The 13,567-nt window shown below is 40.7% G+C and overlaps 1 protein-coding gene across 4 annotated transcripts in view; it reads right to left on the bottom strand.

Annotated features, from left to right (window-relative positions):
- The window catches only part of MICAL3 (microtubule associated monooxygenase, calponin and LIM domain containing 3), a 160,337-nt gene that overhangs the window by 63,890 nt on the left and 82,880 nt on the right, over window positions 1–13,567 (bottom strand). For all 4 annotated transcript variants that reach the window (XM_058022949.1, XM_058022951.1, XM_058022952.1 and 1 more), the window contains 3 exons: window positions 7,388–7,574; window positions 3,958–4,046; window positions 2,762–2,849 (listed from right to left, as the gene is read on the bottom strand). In XM_058022949.1, the coding sequence (XP_057878932.1) occupies window positions 2,762–2,849; window positions 3,958–4,046; window positions 7,388–7,574 (364 nt within the window). The remainder of the gene's footprint in view (window positions 1–2,761; window positions 2,850–3,957; window positions 4,047–7,387; window positions 7,575–13,567) is intronic.

The raw sequence follows: 13,567 nt of genomic DNA, 5'->3' as shown, positions 1-13,567 counted from the left end.
CAGTTATATTTGCATCTCCACCAAATATCAAACCTGAACATGTTACATGCTTTTCTGCTTTTACTAAATCCCTTTAGAGGCAACTAACACTCTACACCAAGACCTACCCCACTACTGAGCATCAGTTCAGATCTCAAGGCCTGAAATTGCTATTCCAAAATTCCATTTGGTGGTCTTGCCCTAAAGGAAGTAAAATACTTTCAGATGTATGACCTGTACTAGGTGAGTGACCAGATGGATGAAGTGGAGGAAACAGATCCCTGCCTCTGTCTTCATCTCAGACAGGTTTTTGCTCAAGGTATTTGTCTAGGCTACAGTGAAAGCTTCCAAGAAGGAATATATACCAAAAGTTTAAATTCAGGAGTTACACTGAGATGTAATCTTACAGACTCCTTTTGATTATTCAGGAAAAATAACCTGTTCTTCCACTGTATAGGTAAAATTGGTAGTTCAAAAAGATTTGTTTTTTGAAACCATAAATAACTGTAAAACCCACACATGTTTCCTGACCTAGCTACCCAGCAGGAAGGGGAGCTGAAGGTAAGTACCTACAGGACATGACTGCTGCTCTAACAGAGAACTGACCTGCCTTTAATGCCACTGTGGATTGTTTTTACAATGCATTGTATTTTGCTTCCTCCTGCTTCTTAACCATTGCTAAGTCAGTCAGTAGTTCCAAGAGTTACTTAAATCATACTGCACAAAGAAAACAAAACACAGCTCTAATGGTATTTCTTTAGCACAACAGAGGCACTGCTCACCTCTTCTAGCACTGAATGCACTTCTGCCATGCACACATGAGAATGCACCACAACACCTGCCTGAAATACCAGCTAAGCTCAGCATGTCCTAATGCACTCAGGGCACTGCAAGGGGCAAAGCTTTAAAAGGTCCAACAGCTCTGAACATTATGCTACAGTTATACACTGCTCTAAAAAGCACAAAGCAAACAGAAGGAGCTCTAGATTTCAAGTTTTGCCATTAGACAAAATGGTGTCTGTTCCATCTTACTGCTCTGGAAGTACTACAGTGCTGCTACAGGATTGTGCCACCACTACAGAAGGAGACATCTGAGTTATAGCTGATTTTTGCCTGGTTTATAGAAGTTTATCACAAACTATGCCCTACTGTTTGCTCTACTTAGCGAACATTTAGGTGCTACTTGCTGAATGTTCCTTTGTAAAAGCAATTAAATTCGATCTGTTGGAAGGACTAAACCAAAGGAGATTTTCTGCCAGCAGTTGCTGTGATAAACTAATTGCTAAATGTAATTCAAATCTCCTCCTTCTAATTATCATCACCTACAGCTTCACTCCACAAAACCCCTTGTGCTCACATCAGTTGTCGTGTATCAATAAATATTTTTTCTATTTATCTTTAAGAATATGCTCCAAGCTACAAAAAAACAAAGTTTTTTCACTTTCAGAGAAAGCAGTTTTAAATCTATCTAGTTATGCAAAAAATGCTGCAGTTCACACATCTGCTCATAGCATTTTGCAAATATCATTCTTCCCTACCTCTTTCTCACTTTTGCCATATGGAAATTGCACACACACAAAAGAGGAAATCTTGAAAGTAACTACACTCCAAAAATCAACACACTAAGGATAAATTTCTGTCAGATTGCATTCAGTTACAATCTTAGAAACACTTGTATAATAATATAAAGTCAAAGAACACCATGATTTTTATCTGCTCCTGTGTTAAAGTCTTCTCAACTGGTACTATGCAAACATTCTTTTCTCAAAGAATTGCTCTAAGTATGTTCCCTTTCTAAAAGCAGCTGATTTCGCTTATTCATAGTCTTGCAGAACAAGTACTAGAAATTACTATTTCTTCCTTTTTCTGACATCACAAAATGAGCACTTGGGGGCTGGGCAAACGAGCATTTGTAGCACAGACACTTCTCTCGTGTTAGAAGGAATTAGAATTTCAAGTTAAAAGGGAAAACTATGTCACAGTAAGACACACACATTCACCACCCCACTTGCACAGCCACGACCAGGAGCAGCACAGATGTTGGCAGAGGGAAGAGCACCATGACCTGCCAGCACCACGAAATTCAAGGGGTTTAAGGAACCCAATCCCATTAGCTGTCAGACACCCAGAATTCCAAAGGAGACACAATCCAAAGACAATGGGATCTTTCCCATTCAAGTACCAGATTAATAAAGAGAATCTTGGGAGAACAAGAAATCACACCCAGAATTCAGGAAAACACAGAAATCCAGTTTATGAGCTATTCCAGTGCTTTATAAAAACTTTCAATTTCACTGACATTGAGCTGTATACATTACAGGGCTCTTTATCTGGGCTGACTCAGAGGAGACCCTCAACTGAGCATCTGTGTTTTCCTGGTATTCTTTCAAAAATGTCCTTGAAAGAACTGAGAACATCTAGGCTCCAAAGCCACAGTGCAAAATAATATATTGAGATTTCTATGTAGCACACAAAATTCACAAGGCACCGCAAAAACCAAACGAGTTACACAGCTCAAAGGAGGGTGACATTAAATCTCACTGGTCAGCAGGCTGCCCACAGAATTCCCCTAGGATCTGCCCGAGAACTTCTGACTGGACATAGAGAAAGGGAACCCCAAATGCCAGCAGCTGACACATGAAAAAGGAGTCCAGAGGGTTCTGGGCTACGTGGTGCCCAATGGAGGAGACTGTGCTGTGCAGGCGCTGGCTCAGCACCCTAACTCTGCCCACGAGGCCGAGTGAGAACTGCACCACCCTGCCAAAGAAGGAAGCGGAGCTACCTGGGGCCCTCTCTGCTGAGCTGGGGAGGCTGCTGGCCCGTCCGCTCCCATCGCTGGCCATGGCGTCCTGCACAGGTCCTTTGGTGTCCTGCAAGAAGGTGGGGCAAGTTAAACTCAGGTTAAAGTTGGAATTGCTGTGTGTACTGAACAGCTGAGCGAGGAATTGAGATGCCTTGCAAGCATCGTGTAAGGAAAGCTCTGAAAAACAAACATGCTCCTTCTCACTTTAAGGTTTTATTAAAGCTCTGAAAAACAAACTGGATAGCCAAGAAAGTTACAGCTGTAAGAGCCCTTAATCTGCTCCTCTGGGAAATAAAACAGGTACCATTTCTAGTCTTTATTTTTGGCAGGAAGTATGGCACATATTGGGATAGATCCACTATCCTTGCAAAAAGGAGTACAGCTTCAGCTTGTACTAATAAAACCTGAGAATCAGGCAGGACAGGCACCACTGCTTGCACAAAGAAAAATATAATTTAAGGGACAAGGGCAGCTTGCAGCATGCAAGCTTAACAGAACTTAAGAAACCAGCATGTAGCTTGCTCAGAGTATGTGAAAATACTGAAAAGGGGCTTGAGGAGAAAAATGAGGTGCCTTGGATTATAACAACAAAAGCTGAGGGACAGCTGAGCCCATTCTGTATAACAGTGTCTCTTCATCCTATATTTACAGCACATATACTTCTATTTTGATAGTATAGGAAAGGGGATATTCTCTATTTTCATGCAGCTTCCTGTTAACACGCAGCAGACCTTCAGAAATGAAGGTATGTGATTTTCATAGCTTATGCAAGAGGGGTAGAACTTTGTGTTTCAAAGGAAATGCAAACAATTTGTTTCATCTTAAGCAAAACCACGGAGAAACAAAGCAAAACTAGAACTGGTAACATTATTCATTTAGTCTCAGCATCCACTGAGAAATTGTTTCAGATGACAAGAAAAACAAATCAAAATTCTGTTTTGAACAGGATAGCACATAATTTGATAATAAGTACCATGAAAAGAGCAGTACTAAGTAGAGGAATTGCTTTTAAATAAGATTTAGTTGAACTGTAAGCTTTCATGATAGATAAAGCAACTAAATGCACCCTGAATTTTTCTACTTTCTGAAAAAACCCCAATCCATCACACGTGTTTTGTCAAAGTTAAGAATCCAAATCTATTAACACAGCACATTAGATGAAAACAATGAGTTACCTTTGCTGACAGAGGACCCACTGCTGGCCTCTTCCTCTGAGCATAACCAGAGACTCTGTAACAGTAGTGAGGTTTACAGTAGAATTTGCCTGCAGATAAAACACAAATGATGGTCAGGAACAGGAACACAGGAATTTAGCACAATATAAATGTCCATCTCACTGCAACTTGTTTTCTGCTGCCACTCCTGTTGCTCTCTCTAATTTCTTCACTATATGCAGAGGCAAACACTGGCTGAAGTTTTAGCTCCAGCCCTGCTCTCTCCCCTTGTAACTAGGCTCTTTTCCATTGGGTGCCTGACAGCCATTTAGTTTAAAATCCTATCAAACACCAAAGCAAAGCTGTGAGGCTTGTGTGGTATCACATGCTAACAATGCGGCAGTGTGTGAGGAACAAAGAAACCATCACATGAAAAGCTGGCAGAAGCACTTTTGGAAAAAGCAAGAATGAATACAACCAGCAGAGCAAAGTGGGAGAGGACAGCGTTAACTCCCAAAGAACCATCTCTAAAAATGCACAGTGGCTACTTGTAAAAAGGACAATGACTCATTTCCACAAATAAGACCTTTTGCGATCCTGCTGGTTCACTAACACCCCAGAAGTCTAGAGAGGTTTTTCACTGCTATCTGAGCACTGCCAGGAAGACAAAGCAGCATTACAATACCATCATGCAAATACTACTGGTACTAATAAAAGCAGCAAGCTGATGCCTCATAATTATCTTCCACTGTACCTTTGTCAGTGTATCCTGCATGGCACATGCAGCCCATAGCACTCTCCAGTGCCATCCCATTCCTAGAGCTTTGCCAATGCATTCCCAACACATATTCTGACCTCTGCCTCTAATTTCTCTGTGCTGCTATTTGCAAAATAACAGCACAGAGACGGAAAAGTGACAAACATCTTTCTAGAAATCTTTACTTCAATAAGTATTTCTTAATGTTTACTCATACCAAAACCTGCTTTTTGACATTGTCTGAAATGAGCAACAATTGAAAAGCTCTTACACAAAAACCCTCTGACTCTGAAGCCTAAAACCAGACACTGACTGCAGAAGGCTGCAGAATGCTTGTCAGCCCAAACAGCCAGATGAACAGCAACAATGTGTGCATAGCTTTGGTTTTTTAACTCTCAAAGAAAACTCAGAATGAAATACAAGCTACATTTTCACAACAGATAGATACCACAGATTTCTGTTTAGCCACATCTGCTTCATATACACACACAAATGTTGGGCATATAGTATTTCAGAATGAATGCTATAAACCTGCTGAAACTCCAAGCTTTGTGTTTGCTTCACTGAGAACTGTCTGGCCATAACTGCACACACAAGCATGCCTGCAGAGGGAATCACTAAAAATCTGGTGGTAAAAACTGCTTCAGCCCATACAGCTGATAGAGGAGCTCAGTCTGTTACTGCTTAACAGACAGTCAGATATTCAGTTACTTGTGAGTGCTCAAAATAACAGCAGTGCTCAAAAAATGCTTTTCCCCAGCTTTGATTTCTGACAAAGATGTTGCTTTTATATGTTGATCTCAAAATTACCAATGGCCCCTTTAAACTTGCATGCCAAGTCTGATGACCTTCCAGACAAGCAATAAAGGGGTTTCTATTCCTTACTGGGAGTCTGGTTTGATTCTAAGTTTCCTCAACTCTTCACAACCCAGCAAATCCATTAGTTAAAGTCATGATATAATGCGTTATGAATACACAATTTTAGTTCTTTTTTTGCCCCTTAAACCAGATGGTGTTTCCGCAGCCATTTTTCTACCCAGTATATATTGAAAGATTGTTCTTACACAGAATGGACACCCATCAATTTCAATCTGCAGTAGAATATCTTGGAGTGTCATCCTGTGACATCAATTTAAAATTTTTACTTCATCTTCACCTCAATCAGTGGGAAAAATACAGGTACTAACACTTTTTTCTTGTTATTCTGTTTTCTACACCATTATGTCTGAAACAGAATCCTTTGCACCTTACTTGTCACTAGTTTTACACCATTTTACACTTATTTTCCTATTGAGATTGGATTAAAGATAGGCAGCTGTGTAAGAAAATAAATTCATACCTGCTGATGTGAATCAATATTTACCTCAAATACTTTCTCATACATTTTCTTCAGAAAATGTGACATTTTTGTCAATCACTGCTCAAAGACTGTAGTAGACAGCTACCCTTACAAGGAAATGACTTTTCACAAGTGATGGATGATCCTAAATTATTACTTTCAATATGCACGCTTTGCTGATTAACAGTTTCTGTCACCTGCTGCCATATTGTCTGGTTTCTCAGACTTGTAGGGTATATCTGAAGCTTCCCTTTGTTCTTAGCATGTTAGATTCTTTTAATTGAGGCATCAGCAAGTTTTGTAATCATATTCTTTTCTCCTTAGTCTATCAGATACAAAAAATAAGCCATTACTGAATCTTCAGTAACTACTGCTACAACAGTCTAACATTGACTTACCTCTACTCAACTTTAATGTTCCATGTTTTCTATATAAGTAGAACTCAGCCTGTAATGACCAATTATCAACAGCCCCTGATAATAAGTTCCTGTTTTATTACATCTAAAATAAACATACAGAGTTGGACAGTTGTGGTGCCTTCAAGAAGAACAAGCTGATCGCATTTCTCTCCAACTTGTTATTTTCTCTTAAGTAGTATTAAACACTCAGGGGTTTTATTTAAATACTGTCAGATGAGGACAGTAAAAAGTCTAGCCCTCAAACTCAGCCTGTGAAGCTTTTTAAAGCCTCCAGTTACTATTTGTTTACCCTGCACTCTAGCAGCTGTTAATGATGCCTTAAGTTTTAGATTTCATATTTTCCAGATTCTGTACTGCCTTAGTGTGTAAATCTGAACTTCATAAAAAGTGTTAGCAAGTTCTCTTGACAGTTTTGTCAGACAAAACAATCCTTTTCCAGCCTGAGAACCAAGGACACTGTTGCAGCTTTCAGTCCAAAAGTGTGAACAATGGTGAATTGAGGAGAGCAATCTGGGATGTTGGGACTTCACAACCTGAAGCTGCAATTGGACAACTAACCCAAATATGGAAATGGACCAAAACTTATAAAAGTGTGAAAACTCATGACCTGCCATCCATCTTGGGTGGAGCCATGGCCAGGCACTTGTACTGCCAGGGTGTAACCTTTAAAGAAATCCCTCCTTTACTCCTTCAGCTCTGTCTAGCCTCTGTTCCAGGTAGCCTCTGCAGGCACCACTACAATGTTAACTCCTATGGGTTTGGCTGCTCTGCTGCCGCCATGACCTGGCCATAGGAAACCCCCAAAGCTCCAACAGCTGGAGAGATGGCGCTTGGGGAATGGAAGTCACCCTGCTCCCTAACTCACCAAACAGTTTTTAAGTGACAGAAGATCTGCCAGGCCAGGAGGAGCCTGGTGACCAGAGGCCCTTCCCTTACCGTCCTCGATGTCGTAGGCGTAGGAGGACAGGCGCAGGGTGGTGGCGCAGTACTCGCACTTGAAGCAGCTGCGGTGGAAGAACTTGCCCTCGGCGCTCAGCCTCTCCATCACGTAGACCCGCTTGCGGCAGAAGTAGCACACGTCGCTGCCTCCCAGGTTCTGGGGGAACTCCTTCTTGAGCGAGCCCTGGACACAAACAGGGATGGCTGAATTTGTGTGTCCAGCCTCACTGAGATCACACACCCAGGCCATGTTTTCTCTTTGGTTATGTGGACACGGGAGCACCTGGATGTTGCTGCAGTTCTCGGACACAACGCACGTTGGTTTTAACCAGGACACCAAAAACTAACCTTGTTGTCCAGGAAAAAGGCTCCTAGGATGCCATGCCTACATAAGTTCTGGATAGATGAGTGGACACCAGTATTACTAATGAGGACCCTGAAATCAGTGACTTAAGGAGGCATTTGAAGAAAGGCAAAACCATTAGAACATCCTGAAACAGCAATTCTTAGACCTACATTACCAAAACCAGTGTCTCCTCCAGAAAGCAGCAGTGCAGAAGTGTTATGAACAGTTTTCTCAAGTCATTACACCCAGTCTTTGGACGCTGGCATTAGGTTAAAATATTTGGCAAAGGAAACGAGGATAGGAGTGAGGGTGGATGGAGAAAGGGAAACAAAAATGTCTCACAGAGCTACAACAGATTCCATCAGTGGTGTAACAAAACTCACAAAACTGGTGGACACTCACAAAACTTGAGATCTACACAACATCTAAGCACAAACACACTTCATCTCTGGCACATTGTCTTACCAGTTCCTTCTTGTCTAGAAGGGTTTTGGGCTGCTCTTTCCTTTGAAGCTGATTGGCTATCTGCTCAGCCAATGAGCTCACTCCGCCTGTGTACATCTTTATGTACTTCTACCAGATGGGTTGAATAAAACAAGAGTGATGTGAGAAAAGAAAAAAAGAATCAAATTAAAAAAAAATTAATTAGAACGATGAGAGGTTAGGTGGTGAAAAGGTGCAGAGAGGTCAAATCATGCCAAGACAGTGGACAAATAAAGTGACAAGTAGTAATAGCAAAGCCGGTGTCATCAGAAATCACCAGTACAGTCCAGGATCACCTGTAGGAACAGACAGGAAGGCTTGCATTTTGCATTTTTTCAGTGTTCCAGAAATACTATGATGAAGGGAGCAGATCTTGTTTTCATCTGTGGGGTATTTTGTCCCTGGAAACTTGAGTATAGACACTTCTAAAAGATGAGGCTAAATATAGGTTAGATTTTAGGTTCCAGGTAAAATTGACATCAGAAACAAAGACCTTTCAGAAGGCATGTTACCAAGTCTAATGCAACATGCTGATTTACAACAGTATATTTGTGCACTTTGCACTTGGAAAGAATTAATTTACAGAGCATTCACAGAGCAGGGAGAAGCCCTTAACTAAAGAACTCACAGTGAGTCAAAAGTATTAATTCTTCCAGTCCTAAAAATATGCAGAGGTTTAGATGGAAAAAAAGATGGAAGAGCCTTCATCCAATGCATTAAAGTCATACCTGCATACATCTGGAACATATATTTGTTCAACCCTGAACATGGCTTTATGACTTGGCTTTTCTCCATCATGGGCACAGACTGACTCCATAACTCTGGATATCTGAAAACCCTCCAGTATTTTCAGCAGTCTAGGCAAGTTGGCTGTTACCTTAGATGGTACCAAATGAGTGACTGCAAGCCAAATTCAATCACTGCAGGAGTGGAGAAAGTGTTTTTCACAGGAAACACAACCACTGGCAATAATTACATGGTTAAGAAAATGAGGTGGTTACATCCATGTTAGCTCAATCCCACTGCAAACTCCACGGGTTTGACTCGGAGCAGCAAAGAGCATGCCAAGCAACTTCCCTTTTCCACACTAAGCAGCATTATGAATGCTTCTAGCTGGATTCTCAGTTAATACAGGATCAGAGAGCCACTCAGCTTCTAGCAAGTGGGAAATGCCAAGGATAACAAAAGGAAAGTTGTATCTTAAAAACCCCTTTACTTATAGCAAAACTTGCTTGAAGCACAGTAGTTATTTCCCTCAACTAATAACTAATTTAATATGTGTGGTTATTAGCCTTTTAGGAATGTTTAAAATCTTCACAAGTTCAGACTTGAGAACAGCAGGAAGTATCAGAGAAACTGAAATTCAGCATAGAATGAGCACTTCTTTGGGGAAAAAGATTATGAAAATGGAGTGCTCAGCCAGAGATTACTGCTGCTGTCATTACAGTCCTAATTCCTTAAGCTCTCTGTCACTGCAGTAATGAGGGGAGGGTTTATTTCTACCCAGAAAGAATTTACACCTGTCTATTGATTCCATTCCAAGGGGCAGAACACTTGCAGTATTTCTATATGCAAGAAATAACAAATGATTTGTCTCTGAGTCTCCCAGGTTCCACGTGTTTCCAAGTTCCACATACATATGTGCAGAGTTGCTTTTCAATGACATATATGTCATCAAACATGACATTTAAAATGGTGCTCACTTCTAAAATTTTCTTCATCATTGATTTTTAACTGGCAATCATAATAATTTGGCCAAGAGTTTTCTGTTTCCTCTGAATGATCAGAGCTTTTGAGGCTTTTTGAGTTTCCTTAGAAGAGAGATCAGGCATTTCCAAGAGCAAACTTCCTTCTAGCTGAACCAGGTTTCCCCTAATCAAGCTTTGATTTGAAACCTTCAACTGCAGATCCTTCAGGACCTTGAAAATTCTACCAGCATGTAACATGTTCCATGCTAAAAAAATGAATATGTTAATATTAACTGACAGTACCTTGGACTATTTGTGTGAGAAATTTACTTGCTGAATTTTTAATTTGGAGTTCTGTGTTTCTGATTTGTTTTGCTTTTTGCCTACATATCACATCTGGCCTAATTTTGAGTATTGAGTGAAGCATTTTATCTTTCTTTCCATGGTCTTCCAGACTTACAACATTCCGCAACATTTTCAAAAGGAGCCAAAGAACCTGCTCCAGCTTAGGTCAAATCAAGTTCCTGCTGTTTATGTAGGACAACTGTAACTAGTTCAAATTCTCAGTGATCTTTCAAAAAGCCAAAGCACTTTTTATTTCACACTGTCCATTAACCACATATGCACAAACACATTCTGTTGTTTAGCCCAAAACTTCAACAAAAGCAGCAAGCAAAACCAGAAAGCTTCACTGCAAAGCCAGAAGGACTACCAGTGCTCAAAACCCCTGGTCTGAGTGAGAGATGCACCACAAACTTCTCACAGACACTAATGTTAAAAAACATTTAGTTTCAAACTGCTCTATGGCTGGCAACACCCGAGCTGCGCTGGGCACAGGCTGCTTTGTGCAGGGACAAGCACAGAGGCTCTGCAGGTGGAGCAGTGCCAGCCTGGCTGTGTCCTGTGAGTGTCCTTGGCAAGCAAAGGCAGCTGGGTGCACCTGGAGTGCTCAGGTGAGGGCTACCTGGCGCAGGGAGTCGGAGGAGGGTGAGGAAGGGCGGTTGGAAGAGCGGAGGCTACGGGAGAGCTCCCACTGGTCAACAAAGAATCGGCGAGACGGCTCCGTCTCGGGCTAAAACATAAAATAAACATCAACACAATCATACATGTGCTCTTCTAAGAGAGAAGAGAAAATAATAATAAAAAAAAAACAGCCCAGGCTTTTCTAACTACCATCAAGAACAATGTTTTAAGGACTCTTACAGGAAAACTTTGAGAAAAACACCCAGGGTATCTTTACTTTCTCCCTAGCGAGACAGAGTAGTTATTCCAAATTTGCTCTTTATTAGGTTTTATATTATTTAGGACCATTTGGAAGCAGTTACCTACTTCCACAGATGTCCAACCTCCTGTAATTCAACCAACTAAGCCACTGGCAAAGACCCCAAATCAATTTCCTCTGCTCCTTCTGTATCTCCCATTGTTCTCTATTACTGGCCCAAGGCACTAAGATCATCTTTCAGGCCATGTGAGACCTCTTCTTCATTTTAACTATATAAAGCAAAACTCTGTTCTCCTAGGGGACAGAAGAGAAAGAAGTTAGCTTGTATGTATTTCCAGTAATTAACAGCAAATTTCCAACCTAAAAATTACTGTAAAATGATCAGAAACACTGAACAAAATAAAAAATGTATCAATATAAAATAATCTGCTGATCTTGATTATCAAATGGCAAAGAATAAATCCCAGACTGAGAACCTGCATCCTTCTCAAACTGGTTTCTCACAGGAGAACCCAAAATTTCGTCTTCCAATATGCCCTTATCATCATCTCTACAGATGATTATGCCCATCCTCCAATGAATACTTCATATAAGTAGGGGAAAAGTTGGAAGTATTGGACAAACGGCACTGGAAGAAACTGCGCATTCCTAAAAATTATAGTCTGGAAATAAAAAAATATTCACATTACAAATAACTGGCTTCTTTGAGAAATAAATTATGGTTTTAGTTATAAAAAGGAAAACTAAATGTCATGTAATTGCATGACCCATGAAAAGACCTACTTCTAGCCACTTGGAATAGGCTAACCTCAAGATTAAATTTACTGAGCAAAATGCAAAAGAGCTTGGCTTTCACAATTTCCCCAATTTATGGAAATACAATTGTTCATACAAAAATTTTCAATAAATTAACATTTAATCAAGTTTCTTCTCTGTAAATGTCCTTACTTTGCTAAGCCTCCTCTTTCTCAGTATTTTCTTTGTTCTTCTCTTAAATCCCACATCATAATCCATCATTGCTTGCAGTGTTCCAACATCTGTTTCCTTTTTCCTCTCTGCCCTACCCACTTTATGCTTTCCTCTACTTTGTGTTCTCAGTCTCTCCTCCTTCTCAATTCTGCATGATACAGAAATTAGACAATTTCAAAAATAATTGCTATCTTTGCATATCCACACTCAGAAGGAGCTTAAAAATTGCCAGAGAACACTACAAAAGGTAGGAGCAAAGTATTTTGGTCTAGATCTTGATTTCTCCATCATCATTTTAACTGAATAAGGAAATGCACACGAGCATTGTGGGCCTTGCTTGAGATATTAACTTTGTTTAAGGTAGACTTCTTATTCAGGCCTTCACAGCCAAAACTTCAAATCTAGCCAAAGGTTTGCTGTTCCTTCTTGGAGAACAGCTCCTGTGATTTTAGCCATCAGAAAAAGATGGCATCCCAAAAAAACCCCAATGACATGAAGTGACCTAGATGTCACAAAATTCTTTTTAGTAGGGCTTGCAAAAGTTGTGCCCACCAGCAAAAGTTCTGGGACTGTTTATGCTCCAGCTCAAGTAGACAGATTGATTTGGGATGGTTAACTCAAAACAGTTAAGTTATAAAACAAAATCACTTCTGTAGATGGTGCTTTCCAAAAAAGCACTCTGCAGTTTGCCAAGCACTGCTGAAGATAACTGAAAACAGAGAGCAACCAAAGAAACCACAGTTCAAACTGGCATGCTCCCATAGCCCAAAGACAACAGACTGGGGAGAAAATTAGGCACAAAAAACAAAACAAAACAGAAGTGCACACTGCAATCAAAGACAATCTGCACAAACTGCCAGCTCTACCATTGGAAACAACTGCACAGGAAGGATGGACACACAAGTAGTACTACAGAGCCAGGGATTAAGCTTGGAAAATGTGAATATTCTTGCTTCCACAAGCAAGTAAAATTTGCAAGGGACTGACTGCTAAATGATCACTGTGAGATGACTTGATCCAGAGCCCAGCTGGTTTTCGGCATTTATTCATTTATTCTGAAGTTTACTGGCTGCTTTTTACTTCATTGTTTATATCCTGTTTTGAGGAACAGAAAGGGTCACTCACCAAACAAGGAGACAGCTAAGAAAAGGCAAGTCAAATAAAGACACTAAAATAAAGACAAAAATAGTCTTGATGGTTGTTTTAACCACATGACCGTAGAGCAGTGGCCATCATATTTTGGTGATTTTTTCCTCTTTCTGCCCCAAGATTTCACCTGTACCCAGAACCCCCCAGTGCTCCAGGACACCAGCTAGGCAGGGCTGTAGTCACCTGATGCCTCAGTGCACGTCTGGACTCCAGGAGGGCAGCCAGCTGACATGCCCTTTGCTCAATACTCATGGGCACATGGTCATGAGACAATAAACGAGGAGATCTCTGCGAGACGAGGAAGGAGGCAGGATGTAAAC

This window comes from Melospiza georgiana, chromosome 4, assembly GCF_028018845.1.
Source record: "Melospiza georgiana isolate bMelGeo1 chromosome 4, bMelGeo1.pri, whole genome shotgun sequence".
NCBI lineage: Eukaryota > Metazoa > Chordata > Aves > Passeriformes > Passerellidae > Melospiza > Melospiza georgiana.
This window is presented reverse-complemented; position numbering and strand designations above follow the sequence as displayed.